This window comes from Sorex araneus, chromosome X (assembly GCF_027595985.1).
Source record: "Sorex araneus isolate mSorAra2 chromosome X, mSorAra2.pri, whole genome shotgun sequence".
Lineage (NCBI taxonomy): Eukaryota > Metazoa > Chordata > Mammalia > Eulipotyphla > Soricidae > Sorex > Sorex araneus.
This window is the reverse complement of record NC_073313.1, coordinates 287,018,368-287,045,498: the sequence shown is the minus strand read 5'-3', so window position 1 is coordinate 287,045,498 and position 27,131 is coordinate 287,018,368. Positions and strand designations below refer to the sequence as shown.

At 39.7% G+C, this 27,131-nt stretch overlaps 1 protein-coding gene across 8 annotated transcripts in view; it reads left to right on the top strand.

The window, feature by feature from the left end:
• Nucleotides 1–209: 209 nt before the first annotated feature.
• Nucleotides 210–27,131, top strand: part of REV1 (REV1 DNA directed polymerase) — a 100,231-nt gene continuing 73,309 nt past the window's right edge. For 2 of the 8 annotated variants that reach the window (XM_055120089.1, XM_055120088.1), the window contains exons 1-4: nt 210–369; nt 3,817–3,892; nt 16,278–16,341; nt 18,595–18,721. In XM_055120089.1, the coding sequence (XP_054976064.1) occupies nt 345–369; nt 3,817–3,892; nt 16,278–16,341; nt 18,595–18,721 (292 nt within the window). In that variant the 5' untranslated portion in view covers nt 210–344. Of the gene's footprint in view, nt 370–3,740; nt 3,893–16,277; nt 16,385–18,594; nt 18,722–19,726; nt 19,749–27,131 lie in introns of those variants that run through there. The other 6 variants (XM_055120091.1, XM_055120092.1, XM_055120090.1 and 3 more) reach the window with 6 other exon arrangements.

Below are 27,131 nucleotides of genomic sequence, written 5' to 3'. Positions count from 1 at the left end.
GAGGGGGCGGGGCCTGAGCCGGCCGAGGGGGCGGAGTCTGAGAGAGCGCCGGCCACAGCTAGAGGGGCGGGGCGGAGCCTGGGAACTCGGGCTGCCGCAGGAGGAGGCGCGGCGCGGCGGCGCGCGCGCCCGCGGGCGGGGAGGGGCGGGGCGGGGCGGGGCGGCGGCGCGCGCGCCCGCGCGGGGGGCGGGGCGGGGGCTGCGGCGGCGGCGCGGAGCCGGGTCCGGGAGCGCGAGGTGAGGCGGCCCGGCGCGGCGCGGTGCCCGGTGCGGGCCCCAGGCGAGCGCGGCTAGGCCCTGCGCGGCGGTGGCAGCGCGAGGCCCCGGAGGCGGCCGTGCCGGGCATGCTGGGCCGCAGCGGCGCGGAAGGTGAGCGGCCGCGGGCGGCGGGTGGGGGCGGGGCGCGGCCGGACGCGGCTCCCCGAGGCCCCAGGCGGCGGCCAGCGGCCCCTGCGCGGCGCGTGATGCGTGACCTCCCGGCCGCCGCGGCGCGTGGCCCCGACCGCCATTCCCCGGCGCCCGCGCGGCGTCCCTCGGCCGGGCCGCCGCAGTCCGCGCGCCGGAAGGGCCGCCCCGCCCGCCGCGCGCCCGGAGCCCGGGCGGCCCGGACCCTGCGCCCGCGGCTCCGCCTGTTGCACGCGCCGCGGCTGCCCCGGACGGCCGCCCCCTTTGTGTCCTTCCCCCCCGCGGCTCCGGGCGAGAGCCCCTGAACTCCCGTCGCAGTGCTCCCCGCGACGGAGCAGAGGCAGCCGTGTCAGACCCTCTCTGAGTTGCCGCTGGAACGGCAGTTGCGGACACGGGGCGTCGGGTTTCTGCACCCTCGCCGCCTCCCGTCCGACCCCAGGGCTCGGGGCCGGGGGAGAACGCCAACCCGTCGCCAGCCCTGTGTCTCGTCGCCCCATCGTCGCCGGCCCTGACTGACCCCGGCGTCTAGGTCCCCCTGTCGTCGCCGGCCCTGACTGGGCGCGGGCGGGAGGGCGCGCAGCCGTCTTTGTGGTAGCTGGCGCCGTCCAGGAGACAGCCGCTTCAGAAAGAAGGGAGATTGGAATTCTGATCCTGCTCACTTGCTGTGTGATCTTGAATAATTTAGTATCTCTAGGTTTATTTTCCTCCCCTGTAAAGTGAAGACCCTACAATGTTTCCTACCTTGGGTAGCTGAGGATTAGAGCTGAGGGGAATTTTGAAACGTTGCGATGGAAGGCGTGCACGTGAGTTCTTGGTACTGAGTACTTCTCAGTCAGTACCTCCCTCAGTGTTCCTTTCTGAAGTAATTCAGTCTAGGTGGGCTTCGGACAAAGCCTGTGAAGAAAGCTAACTAGGAACGGTGATAAGGTACTTCTTGTCTCTAAATAAAAGAGCAATTCTTAAAGTAAATAATTTAGCCTTAGAACTCTGCTCTAGGAGGTGTATTAGAAGCTTACTAAAAATTGACTGTATTAAGCTAGTAGTCTGCAGAGATTCCTCCGAGTTTCGTTATTTTAAATTAAAATATAGTTGTTATTTAATCATATGAGATTTAAAAACAAATACACAAAGTATGATAAGTGACGTTTTTTAATTGATGCCTTAGCAGTCCATAAAATATTTTTCCTGTTTCACTGGTCAGACGACAACAAAGGCTGAAAACTACTGTATTAATAAGATACAAATGTGTCAAACCACAGCATTTAAAAACATTGACTAATGAAAGCATTAACCTGGATATTTAAAAATACAGGGACATGTTATGGTGGAAGGAGAATTTTTAAAATGTCTTTCATAGATTATTAGGCTATGTCTTCTGAATACCTGTTTCTGAACATTACATGAGTCCTAGTTGAAGTTACAGTATTTGCTTAGACTTTGAGAACAGTACCCTGCTGGTATCCTCCTTTCTACTGTGCCCTTCCCGACAGGTTCCTACATAACAGTCAGAGTGATCCTGATATAGGAAAAGTCAAATTGCCATTCTCTTCTTGAAATCTGCCACAAGCTTCCCTTCCCCTTAAAATTGAATCAGTGTTTCTTTTAGCCTCCCCAGGGGCATGCATAATTTGTCAGTTGCCAGTTCTACCTTAGTTCTAGCAAGTCACTCCTACTCAGCTGCAAGGTGATGTTGTTTCTTGAACAAATCAAACTTTTCCTTAGGGTCTTCTACATGTCATTTTTTTGTTTGACACACCCCCACTCCCCTCTTGTTTGCTGCTGTTACCACCTCAGAGAGCCCTACCAGATCCTTAGTTGAAGCCTCTTTTTCTATCCTATATTTACGGTATTTTTCTGTATGGCATTGTGAAGATAGACTTATTGATTTTGCCCTATTGAACTTGGTGGTTCCTGAACACTGAACCGTAAGTTCTGTAATACCTGGCCCAGAGTGGCCCAACGGTCCGTGGGTGGAATGTAGCTAGATTTGCCATAAATCAGGGTTAAAAAGAAAATAATTAAATACATTTTGTGTGTCTAGACAGATTAAAAAATAAATCGATGAAAATGATGACCAGTATTTGGTCTTAATGTATAAGACCACAGCTTTATTAGATCTGTGGAAGATGATAAGAGTGATTATCTCAACAGCTGCCCACCAGAGTGGATTTTATATAGTTTCCTTTTAAGTTATGCTGGAGATAGGATTGTGGTGTTGAAAGGACCTGTTAGGGACTGTAGACAGGAAAATCTTTAAAATCCAACGGAAGTATGTGTTGGTGTTTGGAAGGGAGAGATTTTTTTTATAACTTGTGTTCTATTTGCCTTTTCATTTTGGGTTTTCCCTCCAAAATTTTACTTGATTTTTAATTAAAGCTTAAGATAATTCAGCTTTACTTTATGTCTCATTTTCTGTCTTATCATTTTCCTTTTTTCTTTAGTTTTTACAAAAATAGGAAAAAATGAAGGGGCAAAGAATAACTAATACTAGAAACTAATTTTTATTAATAAAGAATTAATGCATCCTTTATGGGTGGGTTAGTGCTGGGAATAGAACCCAGGGACTTATACAAGGCTTGTACTTTATTACTGAGCTTCTTAATATCAGTTTTTTAAAATTTTATTCTGTACTGTAGCACTGTCGTCCCGTTGTTCATCAGTTTGCTTGAGTGGGCACCAGTAATGGTTCATTGTAAGACTTGTTACTGTTTTTGGCATACCGAGTATGCCACGGGGAGGTTGCCAGGCTCTGCCGTGCGGGCAGGATACTCTTGGTAGCTTGCCAGGCTCTCCGAGAGAGACGGAGGAATCGAACCCAGGTCAGTAGCGTGCAGGGCAAACGCCCTACCCGCTGTGCTATTGCTCCAGTCCTTTATTTTACTCATTTTAGTAAAATTTGTAGGAACATTTAGGAATAAACTTCAGACCAGCCTGAGCGTTTATAAATAATAGGATCCTAAACTTTGGTTTTACAGCTAAAAAAAAAAAAGATTAAAAAAAGTTCTGTGTATCATTTCCCCCCAAGTTTAATAATAATCGCAGAATTATTGTATGTTTACTGTATGACAGTTTTTATGCCATAGTTCCATGTACTATTTGCAATCACCATGAAAGGTAGCAAGGTTATAGGAAGCAAATTTAGAGATCTTACTTGACCAGGTTACACAGGATTTCAGTCTACTTTCATCCAACTTTGTAATCCAAGGTTGTAATCACTTTGCAGTGAAGCACTTAAAATCAAGGTTTCTATTTGAAAAGCCACTGTCATATTTTATAACTTTTTATGTTGTTTATATATATATTTCATTTTTCTTAAATATTGCTACTTTCATTAGTGTTTTTGGCAGGTGTGGAGAACTTATTTTTCTTCCAGGAGTATTTGGATATTTATAATATTTGTGTGCCATACAGAACAGGAAGAATGGCCTCAAGCTGATGTGTATCTATCGCATGTTCCAGGGCCAGACCACAGGACTCTATGGGCCAGGTATTTCCCACCCTGATTTATGACAATTTTTTTTGGATTTAACAATTGCTATATGCTCATAATCTATGAGTGTATCATAATAGACTGGTATGCAAAGTCATTTTTTTCCATTCTTTTAAAGAACTCATTAATGGTATTAGTTGCATACGATGGTTGTTAAAGCACTTTAGGTTAAAGCACTTCCTTTGCAGGCTGTCCACCCCAGTTTGATCCCTGGCATCACATATGGTTCCCCAGCAGTGCTGGATAAGCTGCCCTCTCCCCTCAAAGACATTTATTGATTAGTCAACGCATGTATGTAGCTCAGTTTTGTAAATAGTTTAAAAGGAGTTTGCATAGAATGTACTTCACATTTAAGAAAACATGAATGTATTTAGTTTTGCTAAAGACTAAACGGCAAGTGAATACTTAGGGTTTTTTAATGAGTTTTTGAGACCTAAAAAACTTAACAAAATTATGAATTACTAACTGGCTTTTCAACATTAAGTATATCCAGAATGTGGGGAGACACGCCTCGAAGTACCTAGGGGCTCTTCCTGGCCCCATGCTCAGGAATAATCCCTGGTTGTGCTCAGGAGATCAGCTATATGTGGTACCTGGGATTTGAATCATGGTTCTGGTTGTTGGAGCTGCATGCAAAGCAAGTGCTTTATAACCTCTTCTACCATCTCTCTAGAAAACTTAGAGGTTCTAAAGGGTATGTTCTTTTATTTTACTAGAGAAAAATGAGAGTCATTACTAAAGGTTTTTGTTATTTTATTTGAAGGCTATTTTTCTGCTCTTACTAAACATAGCCCTCTTCACCCAGGGAAAGACAGGCATATGGTTAGTTGTTATGAAGAGTAGAAAACTGAGCAATATAATCCTGTCAATTTCCAATTTAAAGTCTTGAGATCTCCTTTAAAGTCAAAATAATAGAAAAAGTAATTGTGTCTTCTAGTGTAGTAATGGGCTGGAGCGATAGCACAGCGGTTGGGCGTTCGCCTTTCCCGTGGCCAACCCGAGTTGGATTCCTGCGCCCCTCTCGGAGAGCCCGGCAAGTTATCGAGAGTATCAAGCCCGAGAGGCAGAGCCTGGCAAACTACCCGTGGCATATTGGATGAATGTTATTGAATTCACTTAAGTGAATGTGGAGTAAACCACAGTAACAAAAAAATCTCTCAATGAGAGACGTTACTGGTGCCTGCTCGAACAAATCGATGAGCAATGGGATGACAGTGACAGTGTAGTAATAAATTGTGCTTTCTTATATAGTTCTAATGATGTTTCTGATCAAAGGCAAGACTAAAATAAGGTTTTTGTAGGTTTAGTCAGAATATGACTGAATCTTATATTTTCATTGGTCTAAATAATGTACAGCAGTCTAAAATGAGCTTTTTGGAGAAGCAGTTAGGAAATAACATCTGGATCTTATATTTTCTGACATCTGCTAGGATAACTAAGAATGGACTTAAAGATTATTTTGTCATTAAGCTAGTCTTAATTATGTAAGAAATTATGACAGGCTCCTTTCTAATGTTTTTCATTAAAGCACTTGATTTTATCTTAAAATTATTTCTTACTGACTTACTGGCTTTTTTTAAGACTTTAAAAATTAGACTGAAAAAAATCTGAGCTTAAAAAATAATTTGTTTCTTTAATATATGTTTGGGCACCAGTAACATCTCCATTGTGAGACTTGTAGGGTGTTTGCCTTGCATGCAGCCGACCTGGGTTTGATTCCTTCGCCCCTCTCGGAGAGCCCTGCAAACTACCGAGAGTGTCCCACTCGCACAGCAGAGCCTGGCAAGCTACCCGTGGCAGATTCGATATGCCAAAAACAGTAACAAGTCTCACAATGCAGACGTTACTGGTGCCCACTTGAGCAAATCCATGGACAACGGGATGACAGTGACAGTGCTACAGTGCAATATATATTTGGAGGAGGGCTTCTGGACAGTGGTTAAGAAACCTGGGGCCCCTTCCCACTGATTCTCAACTTATTAGATGCACTGCTGCTCAGGCCCTACAGCTCCAGTTCTGGGGATTACCTGGGCCACCCTGACTGAGCTTTGCATCTTTAGGGCTATATCCAGTGGTTTTGCAAGAGAGGGTGTTGATGGGGAACTGTACTGTGCTGAGGATCAAATCGGAGTTGAACACATGTTAACATTTGTTATTTTTGAGAGTATAACCAGAAATGTCCTAAGTTTTGTAATGCTTTAAAAATTCATTCAGGGGTGGAAGAGAGAAGGTGGAGAAGCTAAATGCTGCAATATGTTCTTTAGCTGCAGTCTAGTACTGATGCTTACTACCCTTACTAAGCAGATATTGAAGATTAAGAGCACAGTTTGCAAAGCTTTCCTAACTTTGGATAATATCTCTAAGCTTCTGGTAACCTATATGTCTGACCAGCTGGCTACAAATTAAGGAGTTGAAACACTCGCACTCAGTAAAGTACTGTACTTGCACAAAGCAGGACCATCCAAATGATGAAGGATCATCAAGCTTCTGTGTTCTCAGGCCATCTTTTTGCCACATCTTTGTATGCTTACCAATCGTGGAAACTCACCCCAAGCCTCGTTGTTTTTATTGTAACCCCCTTGATCCCTCTTGGGATCAAATCTAGGACTTTACGAGTAAGATACCTGCTTTGCTAATGAGTGATGCCCCTGTTTATGTGACTGTGGCTTAGGGAATCATTGGACATGCTGTTGGACTCAGTCTGCAGCCACATTCTTTCATGATGGCAGCTTAGTGTGGGTCAAAACCCCAACCCCTCTACATGTATGGTTTCTCTAGTCTCTGTACCATTCTGAAAGTAGGGAACTGCAGGGGAGTCACCCATTAGTATAAAAGACAAAAACATTTCTATGAGTTGTAAAATTTCAAGTGCTTTAAAAACCTCCCTACCAGGAATCAGGGACAAATACCATCTCCAATCAAGTTCTTTGTTACTTAGTAATTTCCCCAAGTTGGGACAGTTGAATCAACACATTTCTAAGCTATACTCAGGTACAATCTCAGAATATTGCCCTAAACATTCTTTTTTAAAGACTACTTTTTTTCTAAGCTCCCCTGCCTCTCCTTCTGTTTCCTAAACTTAAGAGTCACCTCTAGTGACTCTAAGTGACTGGAGGGGCAGGGTTTGAGGAACTACACCTGTTGCTGCTCAGGGCTTACTTCTGGCTCTGTACTCAGAGATTACTCCTGATGGTGCTCAGGGGACCATGTGGGATGCCAGGGATCGAACTTCCATCAGCAAGGCAACACCCTATCCACTTTACAGTATCACTCTGGCCTTGGCAAATCTTTTTTCTCTGGAGAATAACTGGTTTGTTACTTGTACTTACTTTGAAAACTGTAAATTTTAGTGACTTAAGTGAATGTGGAGTATACCAACCTGGAATTTGTTGGAAAAGAGGGAGAGATAAGAGGGTTGTTTTCTTTTGTTGTTGTGTTTTGGAGCTATACCTGGCAGTGTTTAGGGATTACTCCTGACTCTGCTCAGGAACTACTCCTGGTGTTGCTCAGGGGGCCATGTGGGATGCTGAGGATTGAACCTTGGTCAGCTGTGTACAAGGCAATTGCCCTACCCATTGTACTCTCTCTCTCTCTCTCTCTCTCTCTCTCTCTCTCTCTCTCTCTCTCTCTCTCTCTCTCTCTGGCTCCAAGAGAGGGTTTTTTTCTTTTCTTTTTTAACTTTAGTGACTTATCATGAGATACATTTACAGACTTGCAGACTTTCATGATTGTGTTTCAGTCAATGTTCAAGTACCCATTCCTCCACGAGTGCCCACTCTCCACCCTCAGTGTTCCCAGTATCCCTCCTCCCACCCCCCCTTCCCACCTAAGAGAGGGTTTTTTCATCTGTAATCAAAGCCTTTGGTTGGAGAGATGACATTTATTCTTGCCATGTAAGTCTTTCTGCGTAGTGCACATTGTGGTGACATCCTAATTAGTAAACTGTCTCAGAACTCTTTTTCCTTTTTTCCTCCTCTCCAGATCCCACTTTATTGTATAGCTGGGAGCTTCTCGTATACCTTGGAGCTTCTCGTATACCTCGGAGCTTCTCTTGTACAATAGTACAAATTGATGAGCAACAGGATGACAGTGACAGCGACAGTTTAAAAATCCTAATCAATTCTATGCTAGATTTGATGCCCACTTGTCTAATACCAGGAAGTGTCTTACCCCTTTTCTGAGTGTCTTATCTGTCAGTGGCAAGATGTACAGAGGGGAGCTTATTGAAGTAGTTAAAAAGGGTATAGAGACTTTTCAAATATTTCTAAACTAAAGTCTTGTATCTTTTCAAGGTCTTAAGTCTCAGGGAGCTTGCCTCTTGTCATACTATTGACTACAGTTATTGAATAGCCAATAATTTTTGTTGTCGTTTCAGGGCTAGTTGCTGGGCGTATGATGAGTTTTTTGAGCATGACAGAGCTTTCGTTATTGTTGATTCCTTTAAGAGCAACTTTTCCCCATGATTTTCTTTGGTTGCAGAGTCAACTTGGGCCTGAATGTGACTCAGTGGCAGCATGCCTGCCTTACATGTGTGATGCCCTGGGTTCAGGCTTATTTGAGTTGTGCATAGTTGTGAGATTAAGTAACAAAATATGACCCTAGTGACAATAAGGACAAAGATTAATGCCCAATCTATAAGGTTGTTTCTACAAGCTCATTTAAAAGATTGGTATGGGTAGGAAATCCTTGTTCCTGGTAACCCTGTAACTGGCATATAAAAGGAGCGAAAAAAAGTCTAACTTGAATACTGCCAATATTTAAAACTCTTGTTTCTCGAGTCTCTTTTCTGATAACCAAAATTTCTACAGTGGTGGCAAAAGTAGGATTTTGTGTCTTTTAGGGACTTTTAGTTGAAGAAGAATCTTTGCAGTCTATCTTTTAAGTTGCTTGTCTAAAATGTGAGAGAGCCCATTTGTTACAGGTATTACTAAATCTAAAGCAAGCAGGGTTTCCTGTTCTCCCTGATTTCTTTTAATTGAAAAGGCCTTTGTCTAGTTCATTACCAAAGACAGAATTGATTGCTACTTTTGTTAATATACTACCAAAGGATAAGCCTGAATTTAAAAAATTAAAACCAGTTATAATCAAGAGCAGACTTATCATGCTTCTGTGTATAAGATTTTATTTTTCTCCCATCAGTAGACCTTAGTAGAACCATGATAATAGATAGATGAAGTTTTTCCTTCGGTTTCTTAGATCCTTGCCAAAAGATAAGAGACTGTTTCCAGTGCTGGAGAGATACTGTGTGGGTTAAGGCATTTTTCTTGCATCCTACCACCCCTGGTTTGAATCTCAGCACCACGTATGATCTTTAGGCCTTGCCAGGAATAGCTTCCCTGATCTCTACCAGGCATGGCTCTAAAACAAGAGTCTGTTTCCAGAATGATCAGGCTGAGGGCCAAAACAGCACAATTCCATGGCTAGCCCTTTTTAAAGCCAATGGGGTTTAGTGCAACCCCATTTCACTAAAAAAGAGCTATTATAAGTGACACAATTCCAAATTGGAGAATCTCTTCCTCATGGATCAAATCATCCATCAAGACAAACACTGTTGCAGATAAATAACAATAAAAAAAATACATGCCCAGTGCTACCACAGGTCCACCAGGCTATCACAAATGTTACATAAGTTACTGTTTGCAATGACATGATACTGTATATTGAAAATCCTAAAGACTCCATCAAAAATCCCAAAGAAATAAGATAGCAGATTATAAAATTAATATACAAAAGTTATGCTGTTCCTGAATACAAGTAATGAATTAGAAGAAAAAGAAATGGAAAAAAGTGTCTTCAGAATAGTGCCCCAAATCATCAAATACCCAGGAATCAACAAGGGAGGTCAAAGACTTGTACATCACTATGAAAACTATAAATCACTTCTGAAAAGGACACCCAGAAATGGACATGCTCTTTTCATGTATTGGAAGAATCAACTTTGTTAAAATGATCATCCTGGGGCCAGAGTGATAGCACAGTGGTTGAGGCACTTGTCTTGCATGTGGCCTGCTCAAGTTCAATTCCTGGCATCTAATTTGATTCTCCCAGCCCAGCCAGGAGTGATCTGAAGGAAAACCATGAATAAGCCCTGAATACTCCTTCCTGGGTGTGGCCTGAAAACAAAAAATAAAATGATCATCCTACTCATATATTATTATACAGATACAGTACAATATCCATTAAAATTCCAACGACATTTTTTCAAAGATACAGTTTCTATGGAACCAGAAAACTCCTCAAATAGCCAAAGCAAACCTAAGAAAAAAAAAGATGGAGGAATTGCATTTCCCAACTTTGAACTATATAGCAAAGCTATAATCAAAACTGTATGGTATTAGTATAAATATAGACCTGCAGGCTCATGGAACATAATTGAGAGTTCTGAATTTAATTTGCAGATGTCTGGGCAGCAGCTATTCTATGACAAAGAAATGGAGAAAAGAAAATATCTTCAGAAAATGTTGGGGAAACCAAATAGCCACATGTAAAAAAATTCAATTAGAAAAAAAATTAAATTAGAACCATACCTCACACCATTCACAAAAGTAAACTCGAATTAAGGATCTTAAGATTAGATTAGAAGCCATAAAATACATTAAAGAAAACCATGGTAGATACACATTCCAGGAAACTGAAGACCTTAGAGAATTGTCAGTGAGATAACCACACAAGGACAACACCAACAAAAATAAGCAAATGGGACTACATCAAATTAAAAGGCTACATAGCAAAAGATACTCTAGCTATGATAATAAGACACTATTGAATGTGAGAAAATATTTGCACACAATTCATCAGATTAAAGGATTGATAATCCAGTATCTATAGAGCACTCACAGAATTAAGCAACAATAAGAAATCCAGCCATTAGGCTGGAGTTATAGTATAGCAGTTAGGGCATTTGCCTTGATTGAAGTCAACCCAGGTTTGATTCCTGGCAATCCATATGGTCTCCCGAGCACCACTGGGTGTGGCCACAAAACAAAATCCAACATTTCAAAAATGGGGCATCGTGAAAGGCAAGCACCCTACCCACTGTACTATCCTGGCCCTTATGGTGCATGGTGCAGATTTTTATACATTGCTTATATCCCATTAGTTAATGATTTTATTGTTTTAAACCGTGTCTTATACTGGCAGTGGTATTTACAATGCTGTTAATCATACTTTTCAAGTATACATCATTCCAGAGAGCCCACTTCGTCACCAACTCCTGCCCCAATATAAACTGTTAGATAGATAGAATATACAGCTCTGACCATTTGTTGTTCCCTTGCTGTATTTCTTTTTCTCTCATATGGGAGAGGTCTCTCTTTTTATTTCTTTTATTGAATTTCAGTGAGATACACAGCTACAAAGTTGTCCGTGATTGGGTTTTAGTCATATAATGTTCCAGCATCAGTTCCTTCACCAGTGTACATTTCCCATTACCAGTGTCCCCAGTTTCCCTCCTACCTGCCTCCCTCCCTCCCATTCCCTCCTGCCTGCCACTATGCCTCTGGCAGGCACTCTCCTTCCCTCTCCTTCCTCCCCCCTTTGAGCATTATGGTTTACAATGCAGATACTGTAAGTTTATCATATCATTTGTATCCCTCTACCTACTTTTAACACTCAGTTCTTGTCTAGAGTGGAGATCTGTTGGTTTTTTTTTAAGTTGTGAAAGTGGTGACACCTACACATAAACAGATAAATAGAAGATAAATAGAGACGAACTTCCACAAAATCGTAAACTAACATTTTATTACAGGTACATAAACTTGAAAAAATAATATAATTCTGTGCTAATGCATTAAAAAATTTACGTGAAGTAGAGAAGCCTTATAAATGTAAAGTTAGAGTGAAGAGAATTAAGTGAATTAAGAATTCACACCTTTGAATATAAAATGTGTTTTATTCTCAGAAAGGGAATCGGGTTTTTATGTTAGAAAATATAGTAACTGCTGAAGTGTTGACAATATGAAAAAGGTTGTAAACAAAAAAAAAAAAAAGAAAAAGGTTGTAATAAAAATCTTTGTTGATGTAAGAATTTAATATAAATGAAACATTAATTGAGTAAGAAATTTCTTGGCAAGCTAGGAGTAAACAACTTTTCTAAATCTGGTAGAGGTATCACATAAGTGATATTTGCTAATGCCTACTCAATACCAAATGCTTACTTTTTAAAGAACAATCTAATGCTTCTTGCAAGACTGCTCTCAAGGGTTGTTACTTCCTTAAGCTGTTGCCTAATTCTGAAGCTGGTTTGCGTATTCTTGGTGACATGTTTACTTCATTTTTCTGTTTCTGTTTTGATTTTGGTACTCTATCTCATCATTTCTCTTCTGGCTTGTAGAGTGTCATTTGATAGCTCTATTGTGAATCACATAGTTCCTTTGTATGTAAGTTTCATTTTTGACTTTGCTTGATAATTCTAACTTTGATTTTTGTCATTCTGAGTATACTGTCTCTTATAGTTTTTCTATTTGAGTTTATTTTCACTGGACCCTTTGGGCCTTTTGTGTTTGCCTGTGAAAGAATTCTTGTCTATGCGATTTTTAAAACTGTTGGTTCTTTATTGTATTTGCCCTCCTGTTCTTTGGGGAGTCTGATGATTCTTATATTGTTTCTCTTGAATTCATCTTTAGTTCTCTGATATGCTGTTGCTGTTCATTTCTTTTCAGACATTTTTCCACCTTGTGTTTCCTAGAGATTTCTTTCTTCTCATCTTGGAGCCCCTTGATCTTTTCCCCAGCTGCTGTTAATCTGTTGCTCAGACCTTATGTTGGGTTTTTTAAAAAATTTCCTGCCATATTCTTAATTTCTGCTTGTAGTTTTCTTATTTCTGCTCTCATAATTTCTTGTGCTTTGCTGACTACCTGTGCTGTCTGTGTTGTTTTGAGCTCATAAAACATCCTCACCAAAGTCATTGTCTGAGGATTTACTGAGCTGGTTGATAATGATTGAGCTTGGTGGGCTCCTATGCATCTTCCCCAATGGTTTTGCTGTGCTGAGGGTGAATCTTTGTAGTTAGTCCCCTTGGGACTCTGAGAAATTAGGCTGGAATTGCTCTTTTCCTTTCCTGCCTGCCTTAACCAAGTAATAGGAAGTATAACTCTGAGCAATGTGAAATTTGATTAGCTGTTCCACAGGTACATGGCCTTAGAAGGTGTGGAGGCTGGAGATGAATCTCACTTGGAAGGGTTTAAAGGCTTCTAGGAAATGGATTCTGTGGTAACCCTGGTCCCCACTCGAAGAGATGAACAGATATTCTGTTACTTAAAGGAAAAACTGGAGATGAGTATGCCACTCCTGAGTCTGAACTTTTGAAAGCTGTTCTGATCATGGCTAAAGTTTACTATCATAGTGAAAAGATACCAGTATGAGTGATCTTGCCAGTCAGGAAAATTGTCGAAAATGTAAAAGGGATGCAGAGTTTTTTTTTTTTTTTTTTTAGTTTTCCCAATGTATGGTTGACTTCTCACATGTTTGATGTTTAATTTCCAGTCCTTTTGGAGGTTGGTCAAGTCTACCTCTAAGCCTTCCTCTTTAAACTTGAATTTGGCACCTGATATCTTACTGATTTTAGAAATGTTTCAGTTCTTTCAAGACTTAACAGTTTTTTCTCCCCTCCCCCCATATTTATTTAAGCTAGATCTCCCAATCTCTTGGTATCCTCTGTGTCTTCCCCCTTCCTTTTATTCTTCATCCTTTTGTGCCATTTTCTTCACGTTTATTTTCAGTTATTTTCTGTTTTCTCATTTCTACTGATTTTTTTTCAGGGTTTATCATTTTTTTAAAAAAAATACTTTTTATTGACTCACTATGAGGTACACAATTACAAAGTTGTTCATGATTGAGTTTCAGTCATACAGTGTTTTTACACCCATTCCTTCAATGTACATTTCCTGTCCCCAGTGTCCCCAGTTTCCTGCCCTGCTTGCCTCTAAAGCAGACATTTTTTTCTCTCCTTTCTTTTCCTTCTGGGCACTGTGGTTTGCTGAAAAGGTATCATATATATATATATCACTTTACCTTCTTTCACACTCAGTTCTTGTCCAGTGTGCTGAATTTTGACCCAGTAATTTTTCGTTGTTTTAGGCTTTCTATGCCTGGAGAAAGTTTTTTTTTTTTTAAAAAAAACACCAATATTTAGTTTTTCTCTTCCTCAGGAGGAGGATTTATCTAAGTGATCTACTTTTTTATTTGTTACAGGGTTTTCCAGAAGTAGAGTGTGTGTGTGTGTGTGTGTGTGTGTGTGTGTGTATTTCTTATTTTCCTTTCTCTTTTTTTGTTTATCCTCAAATAATTGCTATATGCATAATATGGATCGAATTAGATAAATTAGCTCTTTCCATTCCTTATTTCTATTAACTTTCAAGCATTATCACTTTGGAATGAGGAAGAATTTTTAATGCCTATGTTGTTTTTTTCTTGACAAGGGGTTTGGGGGTACGGGGAGAGGAAGTGGGACCTCACAGGATTGCTCAGGGGGCCCAGAATTTAGTTATATCCAAACTGCCCAGTGATGGTGGTTTGACAGTTAAGTGCTGAGCCTGATTATGCCGGCCCAGCTGTGTTGGGTGCCACTGGAGCCACACCTGGTAACTGAGCTCAGGGCCTCCCTGTACAAGGCATGCCCTCCAGCTCTTTGAATGTTCTGCCTGGCTCTGTGGGTTTATATAGTAGTTTTGTTTCATACTTGTCTGCCCTGCTGAAACTTGATAAAGATTTTTATACTGATTTTATGCAGTAGCTACCCAGTATATGAAGTTGTTGTATTTCTTTAATTTTCGTCATTTAGCAGATTATTCATTGTATTTCATTTTTGTGTGCATCCACAGTATATAATGGCCAGGACTTGTAAACCATTTGTAAGAGATGAATATGGAATTTACATGAAACCCAAACTATGTACTAAACTATGTACCAAACTATACATTTCCCAGACTCTTTTCAGGACAAGGGAAGAAATCCCAAGGTACTAAACAAAATGAGATTCTTAAAAACAGAAGAAATAAATTTAAATACAGCGGACTATGGCAGTCCTGGGACTTGAAACTATCATGTTGAGTAAAGAGAGGCTCTTCCCTACCTCTCATCTGTGCCTCTGCACCTAATCACTTCGCTCCATGTTGCTTCATTTTCTCGGTCCCCTTTCTCTCTGTCGGATTTAACTCATAAACAATCTCTGCGTGTCTTTTGGACACTTTAGAGTTAATAGCAAAAATACATAATATTTTCCAATAGGAAATATTGCAAATCAAATACATGCTGACTGTAAATTTGTGGGGTTATTTTTTGTTTTTGGGATCAAACCCAGGGCCTCATACATGTAATACTATATCACTTTTTGCTGAGCTACAGACATCCCTGATCCCCAAAAGTGAAAATTTTTAACATTATTTAGTACAGATTCTTATAGGCCATGTAAAAGCTGATTTGACTTGGGTGATGTAATAAGGCTTCTGTGGTAATACGTTATAAATACTTAATATTAACAGAATTAAAAATTCAAATGCATGTTAATTTTTAAAAAGGATTGTGTGGTCAAGTTCAAATATCTGGAGCCATTTGAATTAGAACACTCTGACTTCATTTAGTGCAGGAGTGGGGAACTTTCTTTTTTGCCCAGGGCTGTTTGTTTTGTTTTAGTGTAATTCCAAGTCTTATAGTGCAGGTAGAATGGCCGTGGACAGCCCATAAGAGATTTGTATCTGTCCCTTCTTCTACTGAAGCCAGACCACAGAATTTTGAGTCTGATTTAGCTCCTACTTTGATTTACGTATCATTTACCTTGCTACTTACTAATCCAGCTGGCATGTTGGTGAGTCTTTGTTGTGGTGCTTTTATACTGTAGTTGGTCAAGTGTTACCTTAAGGAGAATTTGAGATTTACTGGTTTATTATCAGTGATAATATTTCTGCCTTGTGTCCCCTGATATTTTTATTGACTTACTTTAGGAATTACACTGGACAGATTTCAGAACATTCTTAAGTGTCCAATATGTTATAGTAGGGCAGTTTTAAGAGACACAGTATAGGAGACTATGTAACACAACATGTTTTCTTAGGTTCCCTTAGTACTAATAAATGTTATGACAGCTATGTTAGTAAGATTTGGTGATTTTTTTTTTTTTATCTAAATGGGTATTAGGATTGATGCTCAGAAATGCGTAAAAGTTTTTCCTGCTAAAGTTTGAATTTAAAGTAGCTATAATTTAGATCTGATGATTTTCTGCACAGAGGTATTTTTAGTACCAGATTTCACCTAAAAAAATTTCTTGGTATTAAACATTTTAATCCATAAACTGAAAATTAAATTTTTAAAAATTTCTTGATGGTAAAGTATCAACAGTAGTTCATTATTTTAGAAAATTGACATGTTTCTCTTTCTCCTAATACAGAAGTTCCACTATGAGACGAGGTGGATGGAGGAAGCGAGCTGAAAATGATGGCTGGGAGAAATGGGTGTGTTTTAAAAGAATAAAAATAATTATATTGCATTTTCTAGGTATTTTTCATTCTTCTTTTAGTTTATACCATGTTCAAGACATTTTTTTAATTGTAAATCACTTTAAACACCTATTTGTTGAGTTGTAGTAAGACTTTAACATCTCTAAACTTTGCTCTTAGACATTTTATACTGAGAAATGAATGTTCTAATGTAGAGAGTTATTGTATAATAATTTTTTGTATGATTAATTTTTTGCAGCATTGCCAAAAAAACTAAAAATCAGAAAAACAATAGATAGCTGATAATAGAAGATGGTCAAATAAATTAAATAGGATCCTATTTTTGTGAAACCTTTGAGCTTTGAGGGATAGAAAAGCTAGTCAGGAGGCCAGAGTGATAGTACAGTGGGGAGGGTGCTTGCCTTGCACATAGTCAATCCGGGTTCAGTCCTTGGCATTGCATATGGTCCACTGAGCACTACCGGGAGTAATTCCTGAGTGCAGAGCCAGGAGGAACCCCTGAGCACCACTGGGTGTGGCCCAAAAACAAAAAAAGAAGCTAGTCAGAAAATGAGATCCCAAAAATGTTAACAGTGGGGATTGGGTTTCTTTTTTTTTTTTTCTATTTTCTGAAGATAATGGATTTTAATAATGAGCATATATTTGAATAATGAAAAAGTTTTCCATTTTGAAGAAGCATTTTCACTTACAGACTTCTATATCTGTCTTTCTAGAAATACCTCAGATAAGATCAGGGAGTTAGATCCAAGGGCTGGAGCATATTCTCTGCACGCAGGAAGTCTGAGTTCACTCCTGGCACGCCATGGTTCTCCAGCACTGTCTGGAGTGACCCCAGCAGCAGAGATCTGTGAAATGTAGCTCAAAACCAAAATAATTCAATTATTATTTCAAATTTGGCACAAGTTTAGCTGAATTAATAGATTTTTATAGATCTTTAGCTATTGCAGTATTTTACTACTTTGCTTTTTTTTTGAAGGTGGGAAACTCTCAAGCAGTTTTAGGGGACTGAGAGGACGGTCCTGGTGATTCTCTGCCCGAAGGGTCTTGTGGTTGGTTCAGTGTTAGGGCCCAAAGATGCATGCAGTGCTGGGAAATACCTGAGCCATTCCAGTAGTACTTGGGAGCTCCAGGTACTTGGACTATTTGGATTGAATGTGGGTTAGCCTCCTGCACAGTATGAGCGAATTCATCCTTGAGTTTAATATTACCTAATGGAAGTTAGTGTTGCTATCAAATTGATTAGATCTGGAATTTAGCCATGGAATCATTTATTGTATCCCCTTTACAAAGTGCTAGTTTGTTCATCTGCCTAGTTTTACTTGAAGTTATTATTTTTAAACATCCTACTATAGACGGTAATTGAATCCAGTCTCAAATAGACTCTTGTTGACCAGTTGTCAGAATTTTAATTGTTTAAATGTTGATGCAACTTTTGCTTAATTTTGTAGGTAAAAGCATTATTTCATGTTATTGAGTTGTTCTTGACTTTCCTGTTTAAAATAACTGTCATAGGACCAGAACCATCAGGTGCTGGAGAGGTAACACGAACATGTGGCTGCGACTGTGACAGTGGTTCAGATCTTGGCATAGCATTGGTCCCCTGAGCTCTGCTGTGTGTGGATCCCCTCCCCATTTGCTTTTTCAGTCATTATCTGGTGGCTTCTTGTGGAGTAAAACTTGGATGTTGAAGTATATTATGAAACACTCTTGACAAATGTCATGTTTTTCTATCAGCTTTGCCTAAGTTAAGGAAAAGATTAATGAGGCAGTTGCTTACACATCAAAGTATTATATGCTTTTATCTTTGGAATTTTCCCCTGATAGTTATTTTTCTTAGTAAAGTCTAGGTATTTTTATGGGCACAGGGGTTGCCATACTTGGCAGTTCTGGGAGTGTCCAGGATTGAACGCTGGACTCCTGCATGTGAAAGCATATCCTCTAGCCCTTAGAGCTGTCTCCCTGACAGCCCAATTCTGGGACGTTTTAATACTTCTTTTTTTTTAACTAATAATGACCTTAATAAAAATTGAGGAAAATAAAGTAGTGTGTAAGAGTGACAGTTACTGAAAACTGAGTTGAAAATTTTGCTATGGTTTATATTTATCATCATTATACATTATATTGTCATTTTACCTTAGTCATTGGAACAGAATAAGCTTCTTTTGCTTTTTTAAAGGTAAATTTAAAAAAAAATGAATAGATAAAAATACAACTTGTGATTGTTTCACTATTTTTCTTTATTTTTAGGGTGGGTATATGGCTGCCAAGGTCCAAAAATTGGAGGAACAGTTTCGTTCAGATGCTGCTCTGCAGAAGGATGGAAGTTCATCTACAATTTTTAGTGGAGTTGCCATCTATGTTAATGGATATACAGGTTGAGTACTTTTTACTTTTTAGCTACTCTATTTTGATACGTACTTTTAAAATCAGGATTGAGATTTGTTTTAAACGTTTTTAATTATTTATCTTGTATAAAAATGATAAAAATAAAATTCTTTGCTTAGATTTCCATTTCACTTCATTGTCTTTTATTTTAATTTTTTTTAATCAGAATGCAGTTTAGAAACTTAAATGAGATTTAGAATAAAATGAATATAGTCTTCCTGCTTTTAAGAAGCTGATTGGAAGCTCAGCACAATTGTGGGGCTTGTAATCTGTGAGCTTTGTGATACAGTTAGATCTGGTAGGTCCACTTCATTGGTGAATTGCCAACTATAGTAATAATCTTAAATCCTTTTATGTTGGTGGGGGTGGGTGGGAGGGAGTATGAGAGAGAGAGACAGCGAGATGGAGAATTCTAATGGTTTATTTGGTATAATTTCATTTAATTGCCCTTTTAAAAGCTATTCATCCTCTAGGTCCTCTTCCCTCCATCTAAGTCTGTTAGTCCTGGTTGGAGTAGGATAACCAACCTTCTGTGTAAGAATGAGAGGAGATAATGAAATTCTTTTTCCTTATACACAGAAACCATAAACTTCCCTTCTATGAACTCCTCAATCCCAGTGTTAGAGATCCCAACGATCTGGTCTCTTCCACACGTCTATCTTGGCTTATCTTGGTACTGCACAGAGCCACCTCTTGTGGGCTTCCTTATAGCCAGCTTTGATATTATCTTTCTTGGATTTGAAAAGTTAGTTGCCACTTGTCTATAGTGATAGTTTATTGCTACTTTTCTCTTCATTTTTTTTCTTTTGTTTTGGTTTGGTTTTGGTTTACACCCAGTGGTGCTCCATTCTGGCTCTGTTCGCAGGCATCACTCCTGTCAGGGCGCCAGAGACCATATGGGATGCTGGAGATCTAACCCAGGTCAGCCATGCACAGGACAAGTTCCCAACCTGCTGTACTATCATTCTGTCCCATTCTCTTCATCTTTTAAGGATTCCTCCATACAGCTTTTTAAAGTAAATATTTGGGTCAACCTATATATTTTTATCTTTCCACTTCTCATGTTAACTGCTAATCTTTAATGTCTCTGATAAGTAATTTCCCTTTTGGGTATAGATGACTTCTGGAACCTGACAAAGGTCCTTGCTGTTTATCTTAGCACTTACTATTTTTCATTAAAATTGTCTGTTAAGTACTAGAGACCAAGAACTATTTTTCTTAGTAAAGTCTAGGTATTTTTATGGGCACAGGGGCTGCCTTACTTGGCAGTTCTGGGAGTGTTCAGGATTGAATGCTGGGCTCCTGCATGTGAAAGCATATGTTCCAGCCCTTAGAGCTGTCTCCCTGGCGGCCCAATTCTGGGACATTTTAATACTTTTTTTTTTTTAACTAATAGTGACCTTAATAAAAATTGAGGAAAATAAAGTAGTGTGTAAGAGTGACAGTTACTGAAAACTGAGTTGAAAATTTTGCTATGGTTTATATTTATCATCATTATACATTATATTGTCATTTTACCTTAGTCTATGTTGATTATTTCATGACTAAGGAAATATTTATTAATTAAGACCTGGGTAAGTTTTATTATACATCACTGGCAGTCTAAATATGTTATCTCAGAGTGAATGAATTAAATTTAATTCATTTTTTTAATTTTTTAAGTTTTTATTGAGTTTCATATGGCATGCAGATGGGTGATATATTTTTTTGTAATTTGGTATGTGCCCAGTTTTCTTTTTACTTTCTCTTCAGTGTTGGTGCTATGATGATTGAAAGTTGCACATGGTCGCATTACAACTGGTTGTAAGACACACACTGGTTGTAGTAATTGCTAGGGGTTGCTGCAGTGGTGATACACTTTTGAGGATCACAGACAGTAGAACTGTTAGGTTTGCATGGCACATGTATGTCAGTGCTGGGAAGTGTCAGGATCCCCTTTAGCCCTTTACCCTTCCTGTCTTCTTTATTATTTTTGATGATGGTGTTGCAATGACCAAAGGGCATACTTCCAATTGTGTGTTTTTATTTAGCTGTAGTGCTCAAACACATGGTTAGCAGTACTTGATACATCATTGTTTTCCTCATTGAGGGTTCCCTTCTTTAGGTGCAATACTTGCACACATTTAGTAAATGGTTGAGTATTTTTTTTTCCCAAACCTTTTATTCATGTTTATAAGAAAATAGAGAATAAATTTAAATAACTCCCTTTATAATAATAAACCTTGAAAATTACTTTTTACGAAGCATGAAATTATATTGGTTTTTTAATTTTGTACTTACATTTTAAATTTTGATGTAAAATATGCTACACTAAGGGGAGAAGTTGCAGAAATTAAGAAAAATTAAATTGTTTTATGTTTTTATTTTTGTTTACCAAAGTCTGCTTTTCTTCCCTGGGAGAGGATTAGTTTTTCTGTTACAGACAGATTTGGCTCTGATCACAAATGGTTGCTCCATCAATTGGACCCCAAAGTTGATGTTATGGAGCCAAAATTCTAAGGACATGTTGAAGCATAGGATTCATGTGTTGATGAAAATAAATCTTTGTTGTAATTCTCAGTAATTTTGTGGGTTTTACATTACTGTAACACAAACTACCTTATCCTCTTCAGGAGGTACCTGAACTGGTGGATAGAATAAATATTTTAGTAATTCTTTTTTTTTTTCTTTTTGGGTCACACCCGGTGATGCTCAGTGCTGACTCCTGGCTCTGCACTCAGGAATCACTCCTGGCGCTGCTCGGAGGACCATATGGGATGCTGGGAATCGAACCCAGGTCAGCCACATGCAAGGCAAACACCCTACCCGCTGTGCTATCTCTCCAGCCCCTAGAATAAATATTTTAAACAAGTATTATTATTAGTTTAAGTTTTAAGAGATTAGCAGTTAGCTGACTTTCTCTTCAGCTTCTCAGTTTTGAGGTTGTAGCCCTCTAATAGCCTTAGGAAATAAAAATGAGTGAGAGAGGCTAACTTCCTATATAACTATTTTAAAAATACAAAACAAGGGACTGGAGCGATAGCATAACGGGTAGGGTGTTTGCTTGCATGTGGCCAACCCAGGTTCGATTCCCAGCATCCCATATGGTCCCCCAGCACCTTCAGGAGTAATTACTGAGTGCAGAACCAGGTGTAACCCATATGTATTGCTGGGTGTGACTCAAAAAGCAAAACAAAACAAAACCCCCACAGATTTAGCCCAAGGATCCATATTTTAGATCTGCAACTCAGAAATTGTGTTTATCTTACTCCTTCTGGCTTCATTTAACATAATATCTTCCATTTCTGTCCATGATGTCACAAATTGTGTGAGTTCTTTATACCTTACAGCTGTGTAGCATGTATACCACTTCTCCATGATGTGTTGTTACTGGACATCTTGGTTGATTTGGAACATCTTGGTTCCAAGTGCTGCAATGAAGAATGTTGTGTTTTCGTTGTTTTGAATGAATGTTTTTCTGTCCTGAGGGTAGATACCCAAAGGTGGAATTGCTGGGTCATACGGCAGCTTGATTTTAAGTTTGCTGAGAACCCTCCATTATGTTTTTTATAGGGGTTGAACCAGAAAACATTTCCACCAGCAGTTGATGACAGTTTCCTTTTTCACTGCATCCCTGCCAACACAGATTGCTCCCAGTGTTTCTGATATGTGCCATTCTAACTGATGTGAGATGTACTCCTGTATTGTCTTCTAAGCCCCCCTAATGTGTTTTTAGTGGGCATTTCCTCCTCTTGTTTTCTCTGTTCTATAATTTACAAAATCAGCATTTGAATATTGTATCATAACATTTCTGATACTCATTTACTGAAAACGTACCACTTATTTTGTATTTTTTTTAAATTGGGGTGGAGGTGTGATATAAATAATAGTGAGATTAAATTAATACATAAAAGTTGTAATGGAAGACTTCTTGTTGAATTCAATATTAGAATCCCTGTTGGTGTGTGGATTTAGTGAAATAGTGAGTTGTATAGTTTGCCTCGTTATTCTTACAAAGCAATTGATGATTTAAATGTTCTATAAGAGGTGGGTTTCTTTCCTTTTGGATTTTGGGCCATACATGGCACTGCTCAGGGCTTCCTCCCGACTCTGCACTTACAGATCTCTCCTGGCAGAGCTCATATGGCAGAGACCATATGGGATTCCAGGATCTAACCAGGTCAGCAGCATGCAGAACAAGAGCCCTACCTGCTGTTCTGTCTTCATCTCTCCTTCTTTAAAAAAATAAATAAATAAATTGACATAATATTGCTGCCATTGGAATCACACAGAATTGTCTACTGACTATAAGGGCGGAAAAAAGTTCATGTTTTATTCTTGTATATTGTTTTGTTTGTTGTTGGGGAATGGTGCTCCAGAGCAATATTTCAGGTGCCTGGGCCACTTGTTCCCAGCAGTACTTTCTAGGTAATCCAGGTGCTTCAGTTTTAGGGCCCCATGATGCAGAGTTGCTTAGGTCCTGCAGTGCTGGGGACTACCAGACCCGCCTCAGCAGTGCTCAGGGGATCCTCTGCTACAGGCTTCAAACTTGGACCTTGTACATCTTTGTGGTCCCACTTCATCATGGTGAATGATTATCTTTATATGTTGTTGGATTCAGTATGCCAAGATCTTGTTGTAGATCTTGTTTTATATGTAAGTTCATCCAAGGTATCAGTCTGTAGTTTTCTGGGTTTTTGTGTGTGTATGTGTGCTGTATTTTACTGGCTTGATAATCCAGTGATTCCTGACTTCTGTGCTATCTCTAGCTCTGATTTTTGTCTCTTAAAAACTTTTTTTTTCTTAATTTCTTCATAAAATATTTAGAACATTGTTAATAATCATAAAATTTCATGGGTTAAACAGTTTGCTTTGTTAAGAGGTAATTTGCTGGGCATATTGTTCATAGCATGTTTCAAGTGAAACTACATAGAAATAGACTAGGTGCCAAAAGCAATGCTTCCTCTAAAGCACAACCAGAACTTAACTATAAGGGAACAAGGAATAGAATCACCTCTTGCTAACTTTTATCAGTCTTCTTAGCAGAAACCCTAAATGCTAGGAGAGACTAGAGTGACATACTCCTTTTATTGGCATATTTCAATAAAAGAAAATGGGCAGCGAAGAATGCTTTATTCTATTAAAATCATTACTTAAGTATGGTGGAGAATTAGATTATTTTCAAGCAAAAACTATTGGAGCTTAACACCAACTGATCTGCACTATAGATTGTGATGAAAAGAGTTCATCTACTTAGAAACAAAAGAATAGAAAATCTTGAACCAAGGTGATAAATAACATAGAAACAGAAACATAAATAGCAATGAGATAAGAAAACAACAGGAAATAAAAGTAGTAAAAACTACAAAATTGGTCTCAGTCTGTCCTATCCTCACTCTAACTCCATCTCCCATAGTTGAAACAAATCCAGTGGTAACTGCAAAACAAAAATCTGGAGAAGAGAAATTTAGAAAAGATGAAGATCTGAAGAGAATCACCAGGGGGAAAACACCCAATTAAAAATGATAAAAACAAATGGAAAAGAAATAGCAATCTAATCTACAACCAGAAAACAAAACCAGAAAAAAGAAGAGAAATGATTAAGCCAATCAATTTTAATGTTCTGAAATCAATGCAAAACACAGTGGTTGGATGAATTAAAAAGCAAGCTTCATCAAATGCTATGCATATAAAGAGATATGCATCAGATTTAATCTCAGAGTTAAAGACCTAGCAAGGTCTTCCATGTCACAATGAAAAGGGCTGGAACTGCTATTCTCATATCTGATAATACTACTTTCAATTAAGCTAACATTATAAAGATGGTTATTATTTGTTTATCCAGGGGTCAATCCATCAAAAGATATGACAAGTACATACATTAACCTAAATATGCAGTCACTGTATCACTGTCATCCCATTTTTCATCGATTTACCGAGAGGGTGTCAGTAACGTCTCTATTTGTCCCAGCCCTGAGATTTTAGTAGCCTTTCCTTACTCATCTTTCCTAACGCTGCTGTATTGGAGGCTCTTTCAGGGTCAGGGGAATGAAACCCGTTATTGTTACTGTTTGGCATATCAAATATGCCACTGGTAGCTTGCCAGGCTCTGCCGTGTGGGCAGGATATTCTCCATAGCTTGCCAGGCTCTCTGAGAGGCATATATATATATTTACCTCTATGATTTGTTGCCTACTCTCTGAACTCCATCAAATATGGTGTTATAATTATGGAAAAATGGGGAGGGACTGTCTTATGAGGCGATTGCGCAGTCCAGGAATATGTTCACTCATATGTGAGGCTCGGCCCAAGCGTGTGGAAAGCGGCCTGGAGCGTGGTGGTGGTTGGGTAGTAGAGGTCAGCTGCCAGTGCCGGGTCCCTTGGGGCAGGGAGGTCTCTTATCCACCACCTTCTGGGGCGCCCCAAGTGAAAACAGCCTGGCTCAAGGTCTGGTGGCATGGTTATGGTGGCCTTATTTTGTGGTCCCTTCCAGGAGAAGCAGCTGTGAGTTCTGGTGAGTGGCCGATATATTTTTTAAAGTCCCCAAGGTATATATGATGATTATTATTATTTGGAGCTGGAGTGATAATACAGCAGGTAGGGCGTTTGCCTTGCATGCAGCTGACCCCGGTTCAATTCCCAGCATGCCATATGGTCCCCTGAGCACTGCCAGGAGTAATTCCTGAGTGCAAAGCCAGGAGTAATTCCTGTGCATCACCGGGTATGACCCATAAAGCAAAAAATATATATATTTATTATTATTTATTGGTTATTTTCTGTTTTGGGATGACACCTAGTGATGCTCAAGGTAACTCCTGGCTCTGAACTCATAAATTAATCTTGGCAGTGTTGGGGGACAATTTGGGTTGCTGGGAATTGAAGCCATGTTGGCTGTTTTTGAGGCAATTGCCCCACCCACTGTACTATTTTCTCTGTCCCCAAAGTCATAGCACAATTTGTTGTTGTTGTTGTTGTTACTGTTTTTGTTTGGGGCACAATACTCAGTTGTGCTCAGGGTTTACTCCTGAATCTACACTCAGGAATTACTCCTGGCAGTGCTTGGGGAACTGTGTGGGATGCCCAGGGATCAAAGAATACATTTTAACAGCACAGTATTACTGCTATTTTGTTTGAGGGTCATATCCTGCTTTAGGGCTGATTCCTGCCTTTGCGCTCTTCCAGCTGAGGTCAGGGAATATTATGGGTACTGTGGGTCCAGCTGGGCCATGCAAGGCAAGTGCCTTATATACTACACTGTATCTTACAGCATATCATAGGGGAAATCAACATATAACTTAGAGCAATGGACAGATCATCCAGACCTAAAAATGGAGCAAAGTATGATTGCTTTTAATGAAGTAATGAATGAGATTAAATTACTAGTTACATACTAGTTTATAGAATTACAGGAAATTTTCATCCTAAAGCAAGTGATTATAATTCTTGACAAGTGCAAATGATCCATTTTCAAGGATAGGTCGTATGTTAGGACCTGAGGGTCTTTTTTTAGGGGGAGGGGTGCCCACAACTGGGGATATGGATGCTCAGGGGTTATTCCTGGCTCTGCATGCACTCAGGAATCACTCCTGGTGGTGCTCAGAGGACCACATGGGATGCCAGGGATTGAATGAGCTTGGATCAGCTGTGTCCATGGCAAGAGCCCTACTCATGCTCTGGCCCAGGATTTGAAAGTCTTAATATGTGAAGATAGAAGTTCTATCAAGCATCTTGTCCGATCACAATGGTAGCACTGTTGTCCCATTGTTCATTGATTTACTCGAGCGGGCACCAGTAACGTCTCCATCGTGAGACCTGTTACTGTTTTTTGCATATTGAATACGCCATAGGTAGCTTGCCAGGCTCTGCCGTGCAGGCGGGATACTCTCAGTAACTTACTGGACTCTCGGAGAGGGACAGAGGAATCAAACCCGGGGCAGCTGTGTGCAAGGCAAATGCCATACTCTCTGTACTGTAACTCCAGTTCAGTACACACTCTTGGGGCTGGAGCAATAGCACAGCGGGTAGGGTGTTTGCCTTGCATGAGGCGACCTGGGTTCGATTCCCAGCATCCTATATGGTCCCCTAAGCACTGCCAGGAGTAATTCCTGAGTGCAGAGCCAGGAGTAACCTCTGTGCATGGCCAGGTGTGACTCAAAAAGCAAAAAAAAAAAAAAAAAAAAAAAAACCAAAAAAAAACACACACTCTCCTGACTAACACTGAATGCATACTGAAAGAAGCAATCAGTGACCGCCAAGAGAGTGTATACTGCCCAACCTCTCTTTGCATATGGTTATGAGATACTGCTCTACCGAGATATGGGATTAATGAGGGTGTTTCAGCTAGCTCATTGGTAGAATTCCTTCCTCTTTCGAACTGGACTAAAAGGAAAATCATGAAGTCTCTATGTCCAAAAACTATC